We start from the raw sequence: 24,144 nt of genomic DNA, 5'->3' as shown, positions 1-24,144 counted from the left end.
ATTAAAAATGTGTTCAACAATCAAAAATAGTTTGGGGAATCCCAGTCCTCTCAAAAGATTATAAATTGGATAAAGGGTCAGGTTGAGAAAAAGCTCAACCTGACCCTGTTCAGAACCTTCCCCTTACATGGATGGATATCTTTTTCTTGGATTAGATTGCTACCCAACATTTGCCATGATACCGAGCAGAACAGCTGAGAGGAAAGATGGGGAAGGTGAAGAAAGCAGTAGGCAGTGGAAGGATTAACTATGCACCCCATCTGCCTTTCTGGGCAAGTATTTCACTACAGAGTATCCTCATGAGAATCAGCTCAGTGTTATTCTATTTATATGAATTAATCTTAGCTTTCTATCCAAAGACTGTTCATGATATCTTTGAATTTTTGAGTTTAATAGACAAGTTGCCCTTTAACCACTACTGATTCAAAATTCAGAACTTTTTTCATTGATTTCAGAGGCAGTCTTCCCATGTTTTAATGAGTATATTTCTGTGTCGTGTTGTTATTTCTGATGTATTGATACTGGGGCAAAGCTCCACATTTCATTTGTATCATGCCTAGCTGAAGGTACTTTTATTTTGGAATGGCAGATAATGCTGGTGGGATGCAAAAGGACTGACTGACTAAGGGAATCTTAGATCTTTTAAAAAATCAATTATGTGTTGGCAGGAATTGTATTTTAGCCCCTTGCTCTCAGAAACAACAGTTATTTCTCAGCACACTCCCTGATTGCTCTCTGTATTGGCAGAAAGCAGTAATATACTTCTTTGATCTCAGTGCAACCAATCTGCCTGAAATCACAGTTTGCTTGGAATCAGCCAAAGGTCCCTGGGCCACTAAGCACACAGAAACAGCTAAGTGACTGATTTTGCAAAACTAAGTGAGGTCAGACCTGGGAAGCAGTTGCACAGGAAACCTCTGGGGAATATCAAGCTAAACTAAGATGAAAAAGATATCTTCCCTGAAGAAAGGAAGGGCCAACAGCATTTGTACTGCTGCCAGGAAAATTAGGCAGAGATGTTAATGAAGTCTCCAGAAGCGAGGGTTGGATCAGGGTACTCTTTACCTAACTAGCGAAGGGATCAAAATTTATCTTCCTCCTTGTGAACCTGTTTTTGGTTTTTTTTTTCGTTAGTGAGATCTGTTTAAATTCCTGCAAAGAACCAAAGAAACTAGTTACCACTGAGTGACAACTTGGGGTTAAACTGTCCCACACATTAGGACTAAATCAAAATCTCATCTTTTCCAGCTGATCCAGACTGGGAAGAAAACTCCCGAGATATCTGGCAAGTGTTGGACTTTGCATGCACAAGCCAGAGCCCCGATTCTTACAGGATCCTCCTCTTCCCCAAGGAAAAAGATGAACTGATGTCTTAACTCCAGAAAACACTGATACTAACAAATGACCTAATTTCTACAGATTCCTTTTTGATAGCAACTTGTTCTGCATAATTGTAGCTTATAGATCAGCCCGCTGGTCACACGCTGGCCATACCCACGCCCGGTTTAGCGAAGGGGGGAAAAGTTCCAATACGTCACGTGACACTGCCGTGACGACGTGAGTTTGACACCCCTGTTATAGATGAAAAAGTCTTCCAATTACTATGTCTATTTAGCTCAGCAGGACATCGAGCAAAAAATTGTTATCACACCACTCCATTCCAAGTAGAAATGAGAGCGGTGGATTTAGGACTGAAGCTCATACTTCTTAGTTAATGCCTTTAAAATTGTTTTAATTATCTGTGTTCTACATCAGCAGTATTTCGAATGGCTAACAACTGAAAAGACAGTGGAAAAAGTTAAAGGCAAAGAGCTCCTTTTAAGCACCCATATTCTTCCCAATATCCACACTCTAGATGGATGTCAAACTGTTTTTCCTTATGTTTCCCATTCTTTGAGTAAAACAGCGAGAACCAAATTTTCTAACATTTTATTATCAACAAATGCTATCCAGCTCAAGGGGGATTCTTTATATGGAAGAATTTTACATTTCAAAATCACTGCATTTTTCAACAGTTCCAAATTAACTTTAGTTAAATTTGATTATTTAGAATAGATGCCTCCATTTATGATCCCATGGTGATAAGAAGGGACATTTATATTAAAATTTTAGAGTTACATGCCATTGCAAAGTTTGAGAACCCATTTTGTTGGCATTATTGGGACCTAGCTCCGCCAACTTTCTTTCATCCACTGACACATATTCAGACATAGTGAAAAATGCCTTTATGTTCTCATCTTCACTTAATTTTCAAATTTTTATACCCCTAACACAGGGACCTACAAGCCTGCCTACACTAGAAGTACAGCTAGACAAATCTGGGGTTCTTGTCCCATGGCTTCTGTGTACCTGAGAAGGGAAAATAGCTTAATAAAATCCATTTTTGGAGCTTCTCTCTCTTCCCTTTCTCCTTTAGAATTGTCCGTGTCCAGCCTCCTGTCATTTCTTTTCTTTTTCTTAAGAGATGTGCATGCTTTTAAGATCCTATTCTTGTCACCACTTGTGAGGGTTCTTTGCTTTCCAAGGACTGGACACACCATATCATAGCAGATTTGTACACTAGCCTTCCCAACAACTGGCTATTGCTCTCCATCCTGCTAGGATTTGCAAAATGATGTCCAAACAAACTCTCAAAGTCTGTAAAGTGACATAGAACCTTTGTCTCCTACCAAAAGTTCTTACTCGTTGGGATGAGGTGCTGCCTCAGTGTGGCTATTTCTTTCCTAGTTGCTCCCAAGCTCCAAGCAGGAATCCCATCATCGTTTGTGGTCCTGGTAGTCCTCTTGTCAGCTTGTAATAGCTGCCAACCTCCAGACATTGCCTCTACTTCCCCATCTGCTTTTCCCCTCACACCTGTACACTCCATCTTAGCATTTGCTTTTGTAAACTAAGGGTCTGGATGGGATGAAGCAACTCTGGACTATAGTGGCCTTGAAATGCAGCATGTAGCTCAATTAGTCAGGCAGCTAGAAGGCTGGTGTGGATACTTATGAGTAAATTTGCGAGTGAGCAAGTGAGCGAATGAATGAATGCATGAGCCCATCTCTCAGGTTTCCGGGTTATAAACTTTTACAGCCTATAAAACAAAAGCAGTGCTGGGCTTTAAGAAAGTGGAGTGGGAACTGTTTCTACTGGCTGCAGCTGCTTTTCCCAAGCACAGACAACAATACCAGTTTCATTTCGTCACAGAACCCTATCTATCTATCTATCTATCTATCTATCTATCTATCTATCATCTATCTATCTATCTATCTATCTATCTATCTATCTATCTATCTATCATCTATCTATCTATCTATCTATCTATCTATCTATCTATATGATTTTTTTTTAAATTAAAAAATGAAGTTATACAGCTTTTTTAAAGACATATTAGCACATGCTGAATATTTACTATAGTCTTTCTCATTTTTAATGGTTTATATAACTAACTATTGCAGGAGTTAATTGTTATCTAATTTAGATAACAGTTCTGAAGTTACCTTTTCTTGTTTAGTAATTTTCAATATGTGCCATTTTTGTATTTGTTGGGTTCAGTTTTTTACTTCCTTTTTTTATGTACCCAAAATCGCATTTTCTGAATTTTGCAGTCATTAAAATACTTTAAAAAGATATATATATATATGTATATATGTATATATGTATATATGTATATATGTATATATGTATATATGTATATATGTATATATGTATATATGTATATATGTATATATATATATGCATACATACATACATACATACATACATACATACATACATACACACATACAGTACCTTGAATCGAGGTAGAAAAATGGTTTATGGGACTCAGTAAATAGCAAAATCTATTATTACAGAGCTCATTACAGGGAATTTTAAGCTTAAGTCAACAGTTTCCTTTTAATAATAAATATTCTTGGGGATATTATTTCATTTAATGTGGATTGCGAAAGCACCAGTATATGACATGTAGATCAGAGATGGGTTTCAGCAGGTTCTGACCAGTTCTGGAAAACCGGTAATGGAAATTTTGAGTAGTTCGGAGAACCAGTAGTAAAAATTCTGACTGGCCCCACCCCCATCTATTCTTTGCTTCCCAAGTCCCAGCTGATCAGGAGGAAATGGGGATTTTGCAGTAACATTCTCCTGGAGTGGGGAGGGAATGGAGATTTTACAGGATCCTTCCCCTGCCACGCCCACCAAGCCACGCTTGTTAAACCATGCCATGCACACCAAATCACACCCACAGAACCGATAGTAAAAAAATGGAAACCCACCACTGATGTAGATGTACAACCTCAAGTCATCAGGACATGCTTCAGAAGAATATGCCACTGCTGCAGACCTATGAATTTTGGCTCTGAGGCTGCAGGCATGATCAGTAACATTATGCAGCAGATAGAATCAAGTCAAGAGTCACTCACCCTATCCAGGGCTAAGTGAGAAATGGATGGAGTAAAAAAAGAAAAAAAAGATTTTAAAACAATATTGCAAAGAAAATTTGATTCACAGTTGCTATTAGAAAAGAAATCTGTGCTCTGAAGAGATAAAAGTGAAGATGCATCTATCAAAGCAAGATTGCTGAGGCAAGAACTGCAGTAATTCAAGAAACAATTAGCTGTCACTCCTAAGGGGAAGCAGACTGTGAAAAGTAGTTAGCCGATGATATCATCTTTATATTATGAGTGGCTTCAGAGGAGAATTCTCACTTCTAGGAACAAAAAATGATAGTGAAACCTGGAGAAGTGGTCTAATCACTGGCTATTCACAGTTGTCAGAATCAACTTGTTTTAATTTTAAACCCTGTCTGTTTCATTCAATCTGCCATAATCACTGGCTGGGTTCACTTATTATATTAAAGTATTAGAATATAAGAACAGCCGTGTTGGATCAGCAAAAGCCCATCCCAGTTTGGCTTTTTGGTTGTATAGTAACCATGTAGATGCCTCTTGGGTGCTTGTGTAGCAGGAAAAAGAAACATATTTCTCACAAAGTTATTTCTCTGCAATTATCTGCAGGCACACCATCCCCAACCCCAAGACAACAATCTAGCAGCCCATAATAGACTTGTCCAGCATGAATTTATCCAATTCTTCTTTAAAGTCATCCAAGGTGGTGTCCAGCACCACATTTTGGACAAGTTAATTATGTGCTATGTGAAGAAAAGCTTGCTTGTGTCTGCACTAAATCTTCTTTCAATCAGTTTGACTGGATGACTGCTGGTCTTAATGTTTGAGAAAGGGAAGAAACTTCTTCCTATCTATCTTCTCCATGTTATGAATGATTTCATCCACCTCACTCGTGTCCTTTCTCACACGTCTTTTTTTTTCCAAGTTAAAGTGTCACAAGTAAATGCCTTATTCTCTAATGTGTAAATAGTATATGAACGGGATGTCAGGGGTTAATTTATTCTTCACTTCTTAATGTATTCATACTTCACCACTCCCATATCTAGCTCCACCCATTGTATATATAAGGAGCTACACACACTCTCTTCTTTGCTTCTATCTGTGAATATTCAGTGAATATAGAATGCCTTATGTAAATAAAAGAAAATATATTTGAACTCTTAACTCTCTCATAACTTATTGAGTCTGATCCAGAAAATATTGCAACAAGCTGGTAGCAGAGGATGGTTAAATTGACTCAATAAAAACTTAAATATGTCTAAGAGAGATAGGCCCAACACCAGGGCATACAGCAAAGAAATGGAAACGGATCAAGAAATAATAGATGAGTCCACAAACGCAATTTCGAGAGAATCCGAAGAATACACAACTGAAGACGAAGAAATAATAGATGAAGATGGTGACCGAGAGGAAATTAAAATAGAAAACAACGAACTCAGGTCAGAAATATTAAAACTGTTAAAGAGCCAGAAAAACGATGAAAGCCTCATCGCGAACCTCCAAGACATATTGAAAAACAGCGGAGCAGCGAGAGAGAAGCACATCGCCACCGAAAAGTCAAAAGACTCCAAAATAGTAAGTGATACGACTAAAGAAAAGAACGCTATAAAGAAGAAAAACGGTGATCCCGCGCAAAATTTTGAATGGCAGCCATCTTGGTTCCAACAGACCTCCAGAATGAGCGAAGCAGAGCCAATCAGAAAACTTGATTCAAAATTTCTGGCGCGAAAGGCACTACTGGATAACGAAAACGAAAAAGAAAAATCAAACACCTCAGAAGAATCAGAATCAGAAAGTGAAGGTGATTCAACAGATACTCAAATAAAGTCAGCAATGAAAACGCTTTTTGCTGCATTTGGACCAAAACTAAAAATTACCAAAAAGTCAACCAGAAAACGAACGAGCAAGCCAACGTCTCAAAATCTACCCGCTCCCATCCTGACGACGAGAGCACCGACGCCTGAACCAAGAGAGCCCTGCAAATACCGTCCCACACCGCAGACCGATGAAAGCACCAACGCACTCAAGAGAAGAAAAAGAACAAACGCCATCGTCAGAACCCCTAAGATCGAGCCAGAGACCGATTCATCTGAGGAGGAGCTGAACGAGCGAGCTGCAACGACGAGAACTTCTCACGACGACTCCAGGATCGAAATGAGCAACGCGCATGCGCGAGACTACGCAGATGGCCCGGGAAGACATGAGTTGCCGAAAGGACCCTGCAGACTCATCGCGAGCATTCCCACGCCGTTTTGTAATTTTCACCATCTACGAGACCACGGACTACCTCCGGTTGTAAGTAATGGACCTAATAATGTCGGAAACTTGCCCAGTGACTTCCCAAAGCTGAGAATAGATGGCATTAATTTACAAGAATGGTATCAGCAGCTCCAGGTGGTCTTTATTTATTTATTTATTTATTTATTTATTGAATTTGTATACCGCCCTTCTCCCTGAGGACTCAGGGCGGTGAACAGCCAAATAAAAACATCAGATACAAATATTAAAATACAGTTTAAAAAAATATATATAAATTTGGCCCCATTAATTAAAACAATAAACCAAACAATTAAAAACACTTAAAAAGAATTAGGCCAGCCCGGCTTGTTGGAAAAGGAAGGTTTTAAGGGCACGGCGGAAGGCACTGAGGTCATGGATTCTCCTTATCTCAGGGGGCAACTGATTCCAGAGGGTGGGAGCCCCCACAGAGAAGGCCCTCCCCCTGGGGGTCACCAGCCTGCATTGTTTGGCTGATGGCACCCCGAGGAGGCCCTCTCTGTGGGAGCGCACGGGTCGATGGGAGGTCGTCGGTGGCAGCAGGCGGTCTCGGAGATAGCTAGGCCCTATGCCATGGAGCGCTTTAAAGGTGATAACCAACACCTTGAAGCGCACCCGGAAGACCACTGGGAGCCAGTGCAGCTTGCGCAGGAGCGGTGTTACATGGGAGCGCCATGCTGCTCCCGTCACTACCCACGCTGCTGCGTTCTGGACCAGTTGGAGCCTCCGGGTGGTCTTCAAGGGGAGCCCCATGTAGAGAGCGTTACAGTAATCAAGGTGAGAGGTCACGAGGGCATGAGTGACTGTGCACAGGGAATCCCGATCAAGAAAGGGCCGCAACTGGCGGATCAGGCGAACCTGATAAAAGGTCCCCCTGGTTACAGCCGTCAGATGTTCCTCCAAGGACAGCTGTGTATCCAGGAGGACTCCCAGATTGCGAGCCCTCTCTGTGGGGGCCAAGGACTCACCCCCAATAGTCAGTGATGGAGTCAACTGACTATATCGGGATGCCGGGAACCACAGCCACTCAGTCTTGGAAGGGTTGAGCTTGAGCCTGTTCCTCCCCATCCAGATCCGTACAGCCTCCAGGCACTGGGACATCACTTCAAGGGCATCATTGGGGTGGCCTGGGGTGGAGATGTACAGCTGAGTATCATCAGCGTACTGATGGTATCTCACCCCAAAGCCACGGATGATCTCGCCCAGCGGCTTCACATAAATGTTGAACAGGAGGGGCGAGAGGACCGACCCCTGAGGCACTCCACATATAAGAGGCCTCGAGGTCGACCTCTGCCCCCCTGTCAACACGAACTGCGACCGGTCGGAGAGAAAGGAGGAGAACCACCGTAACACGGTGCCCCCCATCCCCAACTCTTCCAACCGGTGCAGCATGATACCATGGTCGATGGTATCAAAAGCCGCTGAGAGGTCTAACAGGACCAGAACAGAGGAGCAACCCCTGTCCCGAGCCCTCCAGAGATCATCAACCAACGCGACCAATGCCGTTTCCGTGCTGTGCCCAGGCCTGAAACCAGACTGGAACGGATCCAGATAGGATGTTTCCTCCAGGAATTGCGGAAACTGTCGCGCGACCACATTCTCAACAACCTTCGCCAGAAAGCGAAGGTTGGATACAGGACGATAGTTGGCCAATATTGCCGGATCCAGGGACGGCTTCTTGAGGAGAGGCCTCACCACCGCCTCTTTCAAGGCCGCGGGGAAGTAACCCTCACTCAATGAAGCGTTGATAACACCCTGGAGCCAGCCTCGTGTAACCTCCCGGGAGGCCAGTACCAACCAGAAGGGACACGGGTCCAGTAAACATGTGGCCGCACTAAGTCTCCCCAAAATCCTGTCCACATCATCGGGAGTCACAGCATCAAACTCCTCCCAGATAACATTCTCAAGACTATTCCTTGTCACCCTGCCCTGATCAACCCAGTCAGAGTCCAAGTCCCCCCGGATCTGAGCGATTTTGTCATACAGGTATTGTCCGAAATCCTCCGCCCTGCCTTCCAAGGGATCCTCCCGCGCTCCCAGATGGAGCAGGGAGCGGGTTACCCTGAACAGGGCTGCCGGACGATTCCCTGATGACACAATAGAGGCGGAAAAGTAATTACACTTTGCCGTCTTTATCGCCACTAGGTAGGTCTTAATATGCGACCTTACCAGTGTTCGGTCAGATTCAGCGCGACTGGCCCTCCAACCGCTCTCTAGGCGTCTTTTCCGGCGTTTCATCTCCCTCAGCTCCTCGGTGAACCAAGGAGCCGCGAGGGATCGACAGCGGGTCAGAGGCCACAAAGGCACGACTCGATCCAAGGCCCCACCAGCCGCCTGATCCCAGGCAGCTACCAGGTCCTCGGCCGAGTTGTGTGCCAGATCATCAGGAATTGGCCCAAGCTCCGTCTGGAACCTATCAGGATCCATCAGGCGCCTGGGGCGGACCCATCTAATTGGGACCGCCTCCCTGCGGCGGGGTGTAGCGGTACGAAGGTCCAGACGAAGGAGTGAGTGATCTGACCATGACAAGGGTTCCATGTCTATATCCCCTATAACAAGATCACTCAACCACTGGCCAGAGACAAAAATCAAGTCTAGAGTGTGTCCCCCCCCGTGAGTGGGGCCATGAACTAACTGGGTCAGGTCCATGGCCGTCATGGAAGCCATGAACTCCCGAGCCATCCCAGGCGTTTCACCAACGGATGGCAAGTTGAAATCACCCATGACCATAAGCCTGGGTGTATCAACTGCCACCGTGGCTATCACGTTGAGTAGCTCAGGCAGGGCTGCTGCCACGCGGCAGGGAGCCAGGTACGCAAGCAGCAAGCCCATCTGAACCCCATGACCCCATCTCACGAAGAGGGACTCACATCCGGCAGTCTGAGGCACAGTGGTCTCCCTCGGACCAAGACCTTCTTTAATAATAACCGCTACCCCCCCACCCTTCCCCTGGGCTCTCGGCTGATGGAATGCTCTGAAACCTGGTGGGCACATCTCGACCAGAGGGACTCCTCCCTCCGGTCCCAACCAGGTCTCCGTAATACCAGCCAGGTCCGCTCCCCCCTCCTGGATAAGATCTTCTTTCTTTATGAAAGAAAACTTACTGTTTTTCATCACTAATCCCCCAAAAAGACCTTGGACTTTAAAGTTAGACTGCTTACACCATAGAGCATTTTTCTTATTAATTTCTAGTGTGTCTCCTGCCATGTATCACAGTATTAAGCAAAATCTGACTGTCTCAGAAACTATTCAATGCATGTTCAATTTGTTCCACAGTGATAGTGTAGCTACCACCACAAGAATGTCTAAAGATTTCTTTTCTTCTAGGATAAAACCAGGGGTTTCCATAAGTGAACATTTAATATCTTTAAACAAAATAAGAGCTGAGCTACATTTAAGGGGGGAGGTGATTTCAGACCAAACAATGAAAAGTGTTATCATAAACTCACTTGACCCATCATGGGACAATTATATGTCACATTTAGACACAATCAATCTTGGATATTTATCCATAGAAAGTCTATCCAATAAGTTAATAGCTGAAGACAATTCAAGGAAGAGCCGCTCTAACAATCACATTGAACATAAACCATATAGAAAAGTGGTTTTCCAAGAAAGATATAATGAAACATTCAGATGCCACAATTGTGGATCCAGGGAACACAATAGAAGAGATTGTCCCAAAATTACAAAAGAAAGACATAGGTCAGAACACAGAAACAAATACATCCATAGACAGTCTTCATTTGATAGACATAGATATAGAAGCCCACCAAATTACAAAGAATATAGAGGGGGTAGAGATAATTCAAAGGACAGAAAATCTGGTTCACTAAATGGACTAAACAAGCAAGACAACACTAACATACAGCAAACTGAGGATAATAATTGGCTTATTGATTCTGGAGCAACCAATCATACTACTAATAATAAAAATATACTATCTTCATTTATAGAAGATAAATTTGTAATAAAGGTAGCCAACCAAGAAAAGGTCCAAGTATTAGGAAGAGGAAATGTAACCTTGCCTGGTATAGGAAAAATAGAGGGGGTATTACTGATACCTGAGATACCTCATAACATACTAAGTGCCATAAAACTAAGCAGAGATTCTGATATTAATATTGTGTTTTCAAAAGGAAAAGCAACTTTGGAGAAAAATAAAACAGATATAGGTACAGTAATGATTAAAGGAGGCCTACCTTATTTAATAACTAAAGAGAAATGGTTACACAACATTGATTCAAATATGGAAGATTGTATTGAACTAGATAATGAAAACATTAGCAACAGTGACAATGACGAATGTAAAATAGCTCATGATAACAAGGATGCACATAATGAGAAAAAACCAAAAATAGGTAAGCCAATTCATGATGAGTGTGCTCATGTCTTACATAGGAAGTTAGGACATGCCAGTTTTCCTGTAGTACAGAAAATGACTGAACACGCAGAAGGTATCAAAATAAAAAATTGTGAAAACTATCTGGAATGCTCAGTATGTAAATCTACAAAACTAAAAACTAGTCCCAGGCCTAGAAAATCTACAAGGTCAACTAACAAGATTTTTGATTTAGTACACATGAACCTGGTTGGTCCACTGACTCCATCAATCATTTATAAAAAACGTTACTTCTTAACTATTGTGGATGACTATAGTCGCTATGGATTTGTTTACACATTAAAACACAAAGATGAAACCTTTCAAAAATTTAAAGAGTTTTACAAACGCGTAGAAACACAACACAATATCAAAATAAAACAAATAATGACAGATAGGGGATGTGAATTCATGTCTAAGGAATTCTCCCAAAGGTTGAAGGACAGAGGAATGTTACATTACACATCTAGCCCATTTTCCGCGTTCCAGAACGGAATTGCAGAGAGGAAAAACTCAACATTACAAACCATGATTAGATGCACATTGGAAGATGCTGGCTTAAGTAAACAATTCTGGTCAGAAGCCCTACAATATTCCAATTACACACAAAATAGAACTTGGTCCAGCATTGTGAATAAGACACCATATGAAGTGATGTATAATAGAAAACCAAAACTAGCACACATGCACATTTTTGGAGTCACCGCAGACGTACACATACCTAAACAATTAAGAAGAAAGGGAGAAAATGTGTCTAGAAGACTTAGATTTATGGGATATGAGACAGGTACAAAAGGATACAGATTCATTGATAATAATAACAAATTTATAGTTTCCAGAACAGCTGTGTTTCATGAACAGGCCAACTGGTCTAGAATACATCTTAATGAAATATTCCCAAACAACAACACAGATACTAAATCCCAAGAGAAAAGAACTGTAGAAAAGCAAAAAGACAACAAATATAAAAACAAAACCAAAACATGGACAAACAGTCAACACAAAATAAAGACAGATACATTAACAAAAAAGGAAGCAAGATATTTGCATGACAATAATAGTAAACCTGAGAAGCCAATTAGAAACACTAGAAACCAAATGCCAAATAAATATAAAGATTATATAATGCATATGGATGGAGAAACTATGACACCTAGCACATATGAGGAAGTGTTAAAACTTCCTCCTAAAGAAAAAGAAAAGTGGGAATTAGCAATGAAAAAAGAGATGGAAAGCTTACAAGGATTAAATGTATTTACACCTGTGATTGCACCAAAGGACAAAACAATTATTGGCACTAGGTGGATATATAAAATTAAAAATTTAGAGGGAGGCAATACTCTATACAAGGCTAGATTAGTTGCATAAGGTTATGCACAGAAATATCCAGAGGACTATACTGACACTTACTCCCCCACAGTAAGAACTGAAAGTGTAAAAACGGCTCTAGTTGTAGCATCAGCACTCAATCTCGATGTATTCCAGTATGACATACAGACTGCGTATTTACACGCAAAATTAGATAAGGAAATATATGTAAGGGCACCTCACAGTCAATATACAAATAAGAATGAGATTTGGTTATTAAACAAAAGTCTATATGGGCTAAAACAATCTGGTAAACGATGGTATGATTGTTTAGTAAAAGTACTAAGAACTATGGAATTCAATGCTACCACTGCTGATAATTGTTTCTTTGTTAAAAAGGGTAATGATTACATAGAATTTGTATTGATCTATGTGGACGACATTTTATATATAGGTAATCACAAAGAAAGAAGAGAAACATTTGTAACAAAGTTAAATGAACATTTCTCATTGAAATCCTTAGGTAAAGTAAATAAGTATCTTGGTGTTCAAATTAGTAAGACTAAAAGGGGATTCAAGCTTTCTCAGAAAGATAAGATCACAGAACTTTTGAACAAATGTAACCTAAATGATGCTAAACCCTGTGACACTCCAATGCAAACTGATTTCCTAAGAAATGCTGATGAATCATCCCCTGAATTCAAAGATAACACGTTCTATAGATCAATCATAGGTTCACTTCTTTACATTTCTAATTGGACAAGACCTGACATCACTTTACCCCTTAATTTATTGTCCAGACATGTCAGCAAACCAACTATGTATCATTGGGAAGCTGTTAAAAGAATATTAAGATATTTAAAAAATACATTAGACTTTTGCTTAATGTTAGAACCTAATAATGTCAAGGAACCGAAACTCACATGTTACGCAGATGCAGATTGGGCTGGAGACACTTCATGCAGAAAAAGTACATCTGGTTACTTATTTCTCCTAAACGATTGTCCAGTTTACTGGTACACTGGCAAACAAGATTTAGTGGCCACTTCAACAACAGAAGCGGAATATGTTTGTTTATCTAAAGCAGCAAATAACCTTGTATGGTTTAATGATCTGATTTCTGATGTTTGGAAAAAACCTGCACTACCTTTTGTCATGCACGAAGACAATAAAGCAGCCATTGAAATATCTAGATCCGACGCCATTGGACAGAGATCTAGACATATAGACATAAAATTTAAACATGTGAGACAATTATCTCAAGATGGATTTATTAAGGCAGTACATTGTGAGACATCGGAACAGTTAGCTGACATATTGACAAAGCCTTTGCCATCTAAGCAACATAAATATTTGACTTCCAAATTATATGTATTATATTGTTCTGAATCTGAATGTAATAAATGTAGCATATCGAATCGGCATTTAGAGGGGGATTTGTCACAAGTAAATGCCTTATTCTCTAATGTGTAAATAGTATATGAACGGGATGTCAGGGGTTAATTTATTCTTCACTTCTTAATGTATTCATACTTCACCACTCCCATATCTAGCTCCACCCATTGTATATATAAGGAGCTACACACACTCTCTTCTTTGCTTCTATCTGTGAATATTCAGTGAATATAGAATGCCTTATGTAAATAAAAGAAAATATATTTGAACTCTTAACTCTCTCATAACTTATTGAGTCTGATCCAGAAAATATTGCAACATAAAGAATCACAAATATTGTAGCTAATTTCTTGCCAGGAAAATTTTCAAACTCCCTTAATAATTTTGGTTTTTCTCAGCAGCACTTTTTCCACCCATATTTTTTTCCCTTTTTCAAGCATAGAGATCTGAAATACAGACAGTTCTTCAGTTACAGACATACTGTACTGTAGATTTGTATAAGGATATTATAGTGGTAGCACTTTCCATCCCTTATAACTGAGATTGTTTGAAACAGGCACAATGTTCTGATTCATACATATTTGAGCCCTGTTTTTCAACGTTATATAGGTCAGGGTCTCTTTATTTCAATACACCAAAATGAAGCAAAGCACATTACTAATATAATAAATCTAGCTGTTGCACTATTAAACATCCTTAAAAAACATAAAATTAGTAAAAAGAATTAGTAAATTTTTAACAAATTTAAAATTAAAGCAAAAAAGAAAATTGTAGAATCTAAGGTTTATGCAAATAAAACTAAACCCATATTTTGAGATGGATAAGCTGTGTTTTAAAACATTGCTTTGATCCATATTCTGAAAATTAACATTTTCAAAGTTAGCGAACAGTAAGCATGATATTAGAATATTAGCATCATCTAATGAATGAATTATTTTGATGAATCAGACAAAAATGTCATCTTATTCATCAGTCTATTTCAAGGAGTGAAATGAATTCCCCCTGAGAATGGCTCTGGAAAGGTCATTTAATAGTGTTCCCCTGAATCATGTGATATAAATATAATGTATTTAAAGGATTATTAATTATTATGGCTGGAATCATTAAAAATCCCATCTTCCATTTAGTTGCCTACAGATGTTTTACAGTTGAATTAGGCTTTTGGTTTTGGTTTTTTGTTATCGTTCACTTATTGTTTTATTTATAGAACACCCAAAATCTCTAAACTGAGCAATGTTCAAGGTCTCTAATTTGGCCTAGTCGATTTTCATGGACACCAAACTCAAAACAAGCAACCGATATGCCTTTTTACAAATAAATGTAAGCAGCAGGCACAAAACCAATCAGATTTTTAATTTTTAATTCTTCATGCTGCTGTTGAATTTTTGGAAATTGTAGATCCTGATCAACTCTTTCACATCCTTCAGATGATAAGTATGTTCCAGCCTGTCTGTTTGCAGTTTCTGCTTCTAAACCATCACAAAAACATCTAAAACAATACCCTGTGAATTTTGCTTGCTAATTACTGTGTGCATTTTATACAGAATATTTTCTTTTGCTTATGTTTTTTTGTAAAGGACTCGCATAACATTGCTATATTATTAACTTGCTAAGTATTTCATTTTTATTATGGTTTATTATTTTTTTATCCTGCCCATTCTCTCATCTTCATGGTTGAGCAGAGTCTTTTACTCATGTCTTTTCATTTCTTCTGAATTCTGCATTCTGACAGCTACATCACACTGGAGCCATGGTCTACTAGCTATATTTCTTCTGCCTATGATTCATTTAACCCACTCTGTTTCTATTACTGAAGTAAAAAAAAAAAAAGGTGCACATTTTTCAGAATCTCACTATCAGATTTAGGAGAAAGCCCAAACTGAATAAATTTTATAGCATCTCAATAACTTACTATATTTTGGCATGTAATTCTAGTTTCTTTTTAGTCAAAAAATGAATCAAAATTAAATATTATGCAGTACTTAATAAAATATGCATCTTCTTGTGCTTTTGGGATATTTTATTATGCAGTACTTAATAAATAAAATATGCATCTTCTTGTGCTTTCAGGATATTTTTCCTCACCAAAATAAGAATCATCCCCAAAGGAGCTTTCTCGGGATTTGGAGAAGTGGAAAAAATGTATGTATTTTCAAATATACTCAGTATGTCTAGTTTATATATCTTCGTGCCTTGGTCCCTTGTATGCCTTCTCTTCCCTGACCCACAATGTTTTAATCGAACCAGCCTAGAGCAACTTCATGCCTTCTAGATATGCTCAACATCAGTTCCTATTATTCTCAGCCAATATACAGAGCAGACACTTATAAGAGTGACAATCCAATTATAAGAGCTATCAAATTGGTACAGATTGAATTAAACTGGAATACTGATGTGGATTTAGTGAATGATCTGCAGAGAGCAAAACAGAAGTAGCCTTCCAAAGCAGTGTTATCTAGCAACTCGAAAGATAGGGATAGAGATAGGGATAGGGATAGGGATAGGGATAGGGATAGGGATAGGGATAGGGATAGGGATAGGGATAGGGATAGGGATAGGGATAGATGGAGATGATAGAGATACACATACACACACATATGGGGTTTTATTATAACTCAGTTGAGCACCAAAACCAATGACAGAATAGACATTTGCAATGTTAGTTCAAGACTAAGCAGCAGCATCCATCAGGAGTCAGAATCCTATATAAGGCTTGGGGATGGCATCACAACATTGTGCTTGCCATCTTGCAGATTGGGGCATCCCAAATCTACAAAATGGCAGACATCCTTGCTCTTACTAGTTTGTTCAGAAAGGGCTTCTGAATTGAGCTTCAAATCTCTGCCCCAAAGTCCTGTCCTGATAGCATCAAGAACAACAGCAATTGTTATTGAGGACAATAAATTTCTCTTTTCTAAAATATGAATCATCAGTATCAAAAGTGCTTTTTCAAAAGGCAACTGGAGTTTCTTGTTTTTCTTTGAAGACATTTCGCTTCTCACCCAAGAAGCTTCTTCAGCTCTGACTGGATGGTGGGTCACTTGAATAGCCCTCTCTCAACAGAGGGGGAGGGATATAACATCATCTATTTCCAGTCTACAACACAGTCCTTTCAGGAGTTCCACAGAAGGCTCCACACCCATTTGCATTACTCAGGTGACCTTGAGGACACAGATAAGCCTTCAAGTGGTCTCAACATCTCTCTAAAAGAATGCAAATGACCAGCTGTCTGCAAAGAATATAAATCTTTCCATTCCCCATCATCCAGTCAAATCTGAAGAAGCTTCTTGGATGAGAAGCAAGATGCCGTCAAAGAAAAACAAGAAAGTCTAGTTGCCTCTTGAAAAAGCACCTTTGGGACAACCATGACCTGGATGATTGAGAATCTCTATAGACATCAGTAGAGGAACTTTCTCAAGAAGGAAAGTGGAGTGGGATTGGTTCCTTCACCCAAAACAAAATAATTATATACTTGAAGTCTTTATGTCTGCTTTTTGATTTTATCAATATGCTAAGACAAAGCCAAACAAGGCAAATTACATATCAGCCAATTCCTAATTATTCACAAATCATAATTAAGGATACCATGGCTTATCTCATCAGAGCATAGTGTACAAATCCAGCTAAACATAATAAATATACCATATGGTAACACAAGAAATCTGCAACCAATAATTCCATTTAACGCAAATAGAACTTCTTGCAATTCAAAATATTCCTTTGGCCACCAATTGAAAGTTGCTTCTCAGTAGATAACATTAAATCCTGATTCCTGGAAAAACAGCACACATGGCACATATGTAAATTGCAGTGTGAAGGTCATATCCATCAAGCAATTTGATAAGAGCCCATATTTATTATTTAATTCTGTAGCAGAGAAAGAAATACCCAGACTCTCTCATGATCCCAACTCAGCGAAGCTCAATCATCTATTTCAGAGAATACACTTATTCAACGACTTAATGTTTCTCCTAAGACACCTGTCCACCAAGCTCTTCATTCAGACATGCATTTTCACTACCAGCAGAGACTTTGGAGGGATTGGCCTGAATCTAGTGTGAAAATGAAAGGATGGATGAATTTTTAATTCATGAAATCTCTGTGGGAAATATATATTTATTGTGAGATTTATTTATTTATTTAAGCAGATTGGCAGGTTGCTAGCATGCCATATGTGTATTGAAGTATCTAATTTGTATACTGCAGACGAAATGAATTTTATCACCTAGAAGCATTACATTATTAATAGTTGTTTCCTTCAAACAGCATACTATTCATTTTAATACTGGTGCGCATGTGTGTGCATATGTACAACCATGATGTTATAGAGGGGGAGGAAGAAGCTCACACAAGGAGTTTCTTGTTCTATGTGCAGATATATCACTTGATTATTTAGTTTGTGTCCAACAATTATCGTGACTACTGCCGATAAATGTTTTAAGGCTTATATGTTTGATTTGTGAGCTATTTCATATTTCATTGCTACTTCTCATCTGCAGATGCTGCTGATGCTGATTGCTCTCATTTGCATATTCATTACACACCCCTGTTTTCAGAGCAATTTCCCCACAGAGTTGCCATAGCACATTGGTGTATTTTCAAAAGAAAGTCACTCTTTAGCATTTAGAGTTTTGTCTTTCGATTAACAGTATCTGTCCCTTGTATCACCTCCCCAATCAACACTCTTTCACATATTATACAAAGTGGGCAGCTCGTTTCCAGGTAATGAAAGATGATGTAAACATTTTACAGATAGATTCATCAGTTGTCCCTACTCTCTAAGGAATCTTGGTAATTTGCTTAAACTGCCCACTCCAAGTAAGCTCACATAGAGCCTGCTTTATTTTCTGTCTTAGTTCCCCCTCAAGGCTCAGAAGAGACACCAAGTGGGAGAATTGCAATCTCCCAAGAAATCATTATTTAGCCTACTGCAACACTCTACACAAGGTTGTCCCTGAAGAGCATTTATAAATTTACTTGGTGCAGAAAGCGGCTGTGCAGGTAGTAAATGGTGCCAGATATATATGGCGCATTTGACACCACTTTTGTGTGACCTGCATTGGTTACCATATGCTTCTGGGTGAAATTCATGGGGCTGGTTGTCACCTTTAAAGTTCAGGTTACTTGAGGGATTGCCTTTTTCCAAGAGTTTCTACTCATCTACCCATTCAACATGATCTAGTAGATCAGCCAAAGAATGTCAGTTGGCAGAGAAAACATGCTTTTTTTCTGCAGAGGCCCCTGGTCTATAGAACATTATCTCTTTAGAGATTACAATGGCCCCAACCCAGTCAGTCTTTCATGAGGTCCTATAACCCTGGCTAGGTTTACAAGCCTGGAATACTGAATTTGTTAAGGGCCCCATTTGCTGGCTTTATTGCTAACTGGTCAGGTAACTCAACTGCTATGAATATTTGTTTTGGATGTTTTTACTGTTTTAAAATGTTTTAGTGTTTTCATTGTAATATACAGTATGTTTTAAACTGTAAGCCACCCAGAGTCATTGGCTGAAATAAACATCTATAGAAATTGAATAAATAAATAAATCAACACACACATATCTTGACTTTCCAGACTACAAGATACCACTTTATTGACTGTTTTAAACTCAAAATATTTCAATAACACCTGCACCCATGTCATAGAAATGAACAACTCCAAAGAAAACTTTTGAAGGCTTCTTTATCTCACTGAACCTGAAGTTCTCCTTTATTGAAGGGGAACATCCCATCCCTCATCTTCCACACTATCTCCTTAAGGTTCAGAAAAATTCTACCCTGTCTGAGAATAACAATGAATTTGGTCCATCCCATGCAAGATTTGCCCTAGCAAGAATACTTCTGCTCCAGTCAGCTTCTCAAATGAATCTGGATGAGACTGGACATCACGCAAGTCTAGCTTGCAAGTAAGGCAGAAAAGCCCATAGCCATTTCTTGCTCCTCCTAACATTAAAAATCACAAGTTCTGAAATAAATATAAGGTACTTGGTTGCCCTTTCATGATATCCAACATCAGTTGTCTAAAACCGCTGCCATCTCTAATACAAGTGTCAATCCAGCTTTATTAAACTACTTATCCCCTTGTTGGTCAAAGTATGAAAGAATGCATCTCCATACCCACCCATGATCCTGTACAGCTTTGCTTTTAGCCTTGTGAGCTGAGAGAGTAGCATAATACTGCAGAAACAAGCAGTGAAGTCCAGATTTTGCTATTTTCCAGAACCATTTATATGCAGTGAACCTAAAAATACAGGCATAGTTTTTGCAGCATGGGATTCTCTTAAATCTTACACTTACTTGGAGAACATGGGGAAATCACTTTCCCCACTTCAAATGGGGAAATCTAGCAATTAGAAGTTTTATTTTTTAAATTTTATTTTAACATAAACATATTCAAAAACAAAAATTATCAATCCACAGCACTCGACTGTCTGATTATTCCTTACAAATCCAAAATCAAATCTGGAACATACAGCTTGCAAAAAAAATATATTTTTAGAATTTAACTACTCTATGAATAATAACAAAAATGAAACAGACCATAACTTAGACTACGACAGGCTAGGGAAGCGAATTCTTCATTTCATTCCAAGAGTGAAAGAGTGGACATGTTATGCAAGAGTTACAAGACCACTAAGCAAGTGAGCAGGTGGTTCCATGACATTATGCATTTGTCCAGAAGGAGAGAAAGACCCATGAAGTTGCTTGGGTGGAGTGGAGGTATTGGCTGGGAATCAGGAATGGGCAAATTTTCTAATTCCAACCTAGGACGTCAGTCTAAAGCAAACCTTGTTTGGTGAAAAATGCAATTCTTTTCCAATTCTTTGGTAGGTTCCACTGCATGGAACACTAGGCTGTCGGGTTTGCACTTACAAACCTTTTCAGAACTAAGAAAACAGGTTCTAGCCCCATGGCATCTGTACTTCCATCAGTTGCTAATAAGTATTGCTCTGAACCCATTAACTTCCGCCTCTAAGTTACCAGACACCTCAAAATGTGAGTTTACAGAAGATGCAATAAATGTAAGTTAGAAGAAAGGTCCTGTTCTCCACAGATTTATACAATCAAGGGACTTTGGAATAATGGAAAGACAGGCAACAAAAAACAACCTCAATGATAACATTCAAAACCCACCAGGAGAAACTTAAAAGACATTCTCAGGTATTCTGGGGAAAGGATAGAATGGGCGTTGAACTTACCTGATATGCCCTTTCTATGTCAGGCAGGCATGGCAGTCATGCCTGGGAGTGACACAGCCTTCATCCAATGGGACCAGATCTGCTGAAAATTCTTAAGTCCCGCCTCTTCCTGTGTAGTCCAGTTTTGAGACGAGGTAGATCAGCAGACTGATGTGTCTGTAAAGGCATTGTAGATACGAGTCATAGAATGGCGGCGAGAAGCCTGGATGGTAGTGATTACCTCTGGAGGAACTAGAGCTTCCGTTAAGAGGAACTGCTCAATTTCCAGATGGCTAGCTGGAAGGACTGAGGATCGGGATGAATCAGTCATCCTTTTTTTTTTTTATTGCAAAAGTTTTACAATTACATTTTCACCCCTTTTTTCACCCCCCCACCTCCCTCCCCAAACTTCCCGTCCTCCCTAACCCTCCCTAACCCTCCCCCCCCCAGACTTCCCTATTATGTACTCATAACTAATAACACTGATATATATACCTGAACCCATCCCTCCCCCTACATAATTTTCCCTCTTTGTCTCTTTATATTAAAATATTTCTAATACATTGTTTTCAAATAAAAGCTATTTGATACTTTCTAATTTGGTATTTGTTCTGAACATATTCTATCCACCTTTTCCATTCCCATTCATAAGTCTCTTGTGAACAATCTTTTAAATATGCTGAAATCTTCGCCATCTCTGCAAAACTGGCCATCTTCGAAGTCCATTCCTCGATAGTAGGCAAAGCTTCATTCTTCCAATATTTACCTATCAACAATCTTGCTGCTGTTATCATATACAATATTAATTTTGTTTCATCCCGTGTAAAACCCTTAACTATGCCCAATAAAAACAATTGTGGAGAAAATTGAATTTTTTTCTTCAAAACATTCTGCATGACCCACCATATTTTTATCCAAAAAGCCTTAACTTTCCTACAGGTCCACCAAACATGATAATACGTAGCATCCAAACATTCACATCTCCAACATTTTGGCTGAACATTAGGGTACATACATGACAACTTTTTAGGATCTAAATGCCATCTATAAAACATTTTATAAAAATTTTCCCTCAGATTCTGCGACTGTGTAAATTTAACATTCTGAACCCAAATTTTTTCCCATGTTTCCAACATCACTGGTTCTTCAAAATTTTGTGCCCACTTAATCATGCAATCTTTAACTAATTCCGTTTCTGAATCCCTTTCTAGCAAAACATTATAAAGCCTTTTAATATGCATTGGACCTTTCTCTCTTATATGTCTAACCAATTCTTCCTCATGCAACATAATACCAGTTTTTTGGTCCTCTTTCCATCTCAATTGTAATTGATTATATTGTAACCAGGTTAAATTAATCCCTTCATCCAACAGTGTCTGCAATGTCTTCAGCTGCCATCTGCCCGCATCTGTAAAAAGAACCTCTTTGTATAAAAACCCCCCGAGTGACATTATATTTGTATTCCACAAGGTATGACCAAGATCCAGCCATAGCGGTATTTTATAATCCCATTTGAGTCGGTGCTTCTTCCAAACTCTCATCAAAGAGTCTCTAAGTATATGACTTTTAAATACTTTATCAACTTTGTCATCATAAAATAGGTAAGCATGCCATCCAAATTCAAGATCAAAACTTTCTGCATTCAATATTCCAGCCTTTTTACCCCCAAACCAATCACTTGTTAAAGTTAAAGCTGCTGCATCATAATATAACTGTAGGTTTGGAAGTTTAAGGCCTCCTCTTTCTGGAACATCTTGCATAATTTTCAATTTCACTCTCGGCTTTTTCTCGTTCCAGACGAACTTATTAAGTCCAGTTTGCCAAACTTTCAGTTGTTTATCACTTTTAAGCACCGGAATCATTTGAAACAAAAACAGAAATCTTGGCAAAATGTTCATCTTAACTGCTGCTATTCTTCCAAGTAAAGACAGTTGCAGCTTTTTCCAAGTCTCCATGTCTTTCTGAACCTCTCGCCACAACACCTCATAGTTATTTTGAAACAATTTCATGTTTGATTCTGCAACCTGAACTCCAAGATATTTTACCTTAGGTACAATTTCAAAACCTGCCCTCCTTTCAAGCTCATGTTTACGATCTTGTGTCATATTTTTGACTATCATTTTAGTCTTTTTTGAATTCAGTCTAAAACCTGAAACTCTACCATAGTCTTGTATAATGTCATTCATCAGGATTGTTGATTCCATTGGTTGTGATAGGGTAACCACCAGATCATCTGCAAATGCCTTTATTCTATAATCCTCTTGCCTTATCATTATGCCTTTCAAAATTTTTGAGTCCCGTATTGTATTTAGCAAGACTTCCAATGTTAAAATAAATAAAAGTGGGGACAACGGACATCCCTGTCTTGTTCCTTTTTCAATTTTAAACTCTGTCGTCAAACTTCCATTAATAATAATCTGTGCTTTTTGCTCTTGATAAATTGCTGAGATCGCCTGTGTGAATTGGTCCCCAAAGCCCATCTTTTTTAAAGTCTTTAGTAGAAAATTCCAATCCACTCTATCAAAGGCCTTCTCCGCATCCAAAAAGACCAGCACTGCAGAAATCTGTTTATTCTTATCAAGATATTCCAATAAGTCTATTACTTGCCTTACATTGTCCTTCATGTATCTGCCCTCAATAAATCCCGCTTGGTCCTCATGAATCACCTTTTGGATTACTGGCATCAACCTGTTGGCTAATACCTTCGCATAAATTTTATAGTCTGTGTTCAAAAGAGATATTGGTCTGTAGTTCTCTGGTTTTTTAGGACCAACTTGTTCCTTTGGTATCAAAGATATATAAGCAGTTGTCCATGATGGGGGTATTTTACCCCCTTGTTGAATATTGCAAAATAAATCTCTAAGTTGTCCCACCATTTCAGCTTGTAAAGTTTTGTAATACACTGCAGTCAAACCATCCGTGCCAGGAGCTTTAGCTGTTTTTAGCTGTTTAATTGCTGCTATTATCTCCTCCTCTGTTATAAGATAATTCATTCTTTCCTTTTGTTGATCAGTAATTTTTGTAACTCTCTTATCCTTTAAATATTTTTCTATAAGTCCATTCTGCACCTCTTCTTTAGCATATAGTTTAGTATAATAATCCACAAAAGCTTCTTTAATTAATTTTTGTTGAAAAATTTCTTTCCCTCCAATATCGATACTGTCAATAGTCCGCATACTTTGTTTTTTCCTCAATGTGTAGGCCAACCATCTGCCCGG

The 24,144-nt window shown here is 39.0% G+C and overlaps 1 protein-coding gene across 2 annotated transcripts in view; it reads left to right on the top strand.

Moving 5' to 3' along the window:
* The window catches only part of FSHR (follicle stimulating hormone receptor), a 105,346-nt gene that overhangs the window by 26,833 nt on the left and 54,369 nt on the right, over nucleotides 1-24,144 (top strand). For both annotated transcript variants that reach the window (XM_034427420.3, XM_034427421.3), the window contains exon 2: nucleotides 15,820-15,891. In XM_034427420.3, the coding sequence (XP_034283311.2) occupies nucleotides 15,820-15,891 (72 nt within the window). The remainder of the gene's footprint in view (nucleotides 1-15,819; nucleotides 15,892-24,144) is intronic.

This window comes from Pantherophis guttatus, chromosome 1, assembly GCF_059756535.1.
Source record: "Pantherophis guttatus breed Tessera chromosome 1, ASM5975653v1, whole genome shotgun sequence".
NCBI classification, from domain to species: domain Eukaryota; kingdom Metazoa; phylum Chordata; class Lepidosauria; order Squamata; family Colubridae; genus Pantherophis; species Pantherophis guttatus.
Note: the sequence above shows the minus strand (reverse complement) of the source record. Positions and strands in the feature narration are given on the sequence as shown.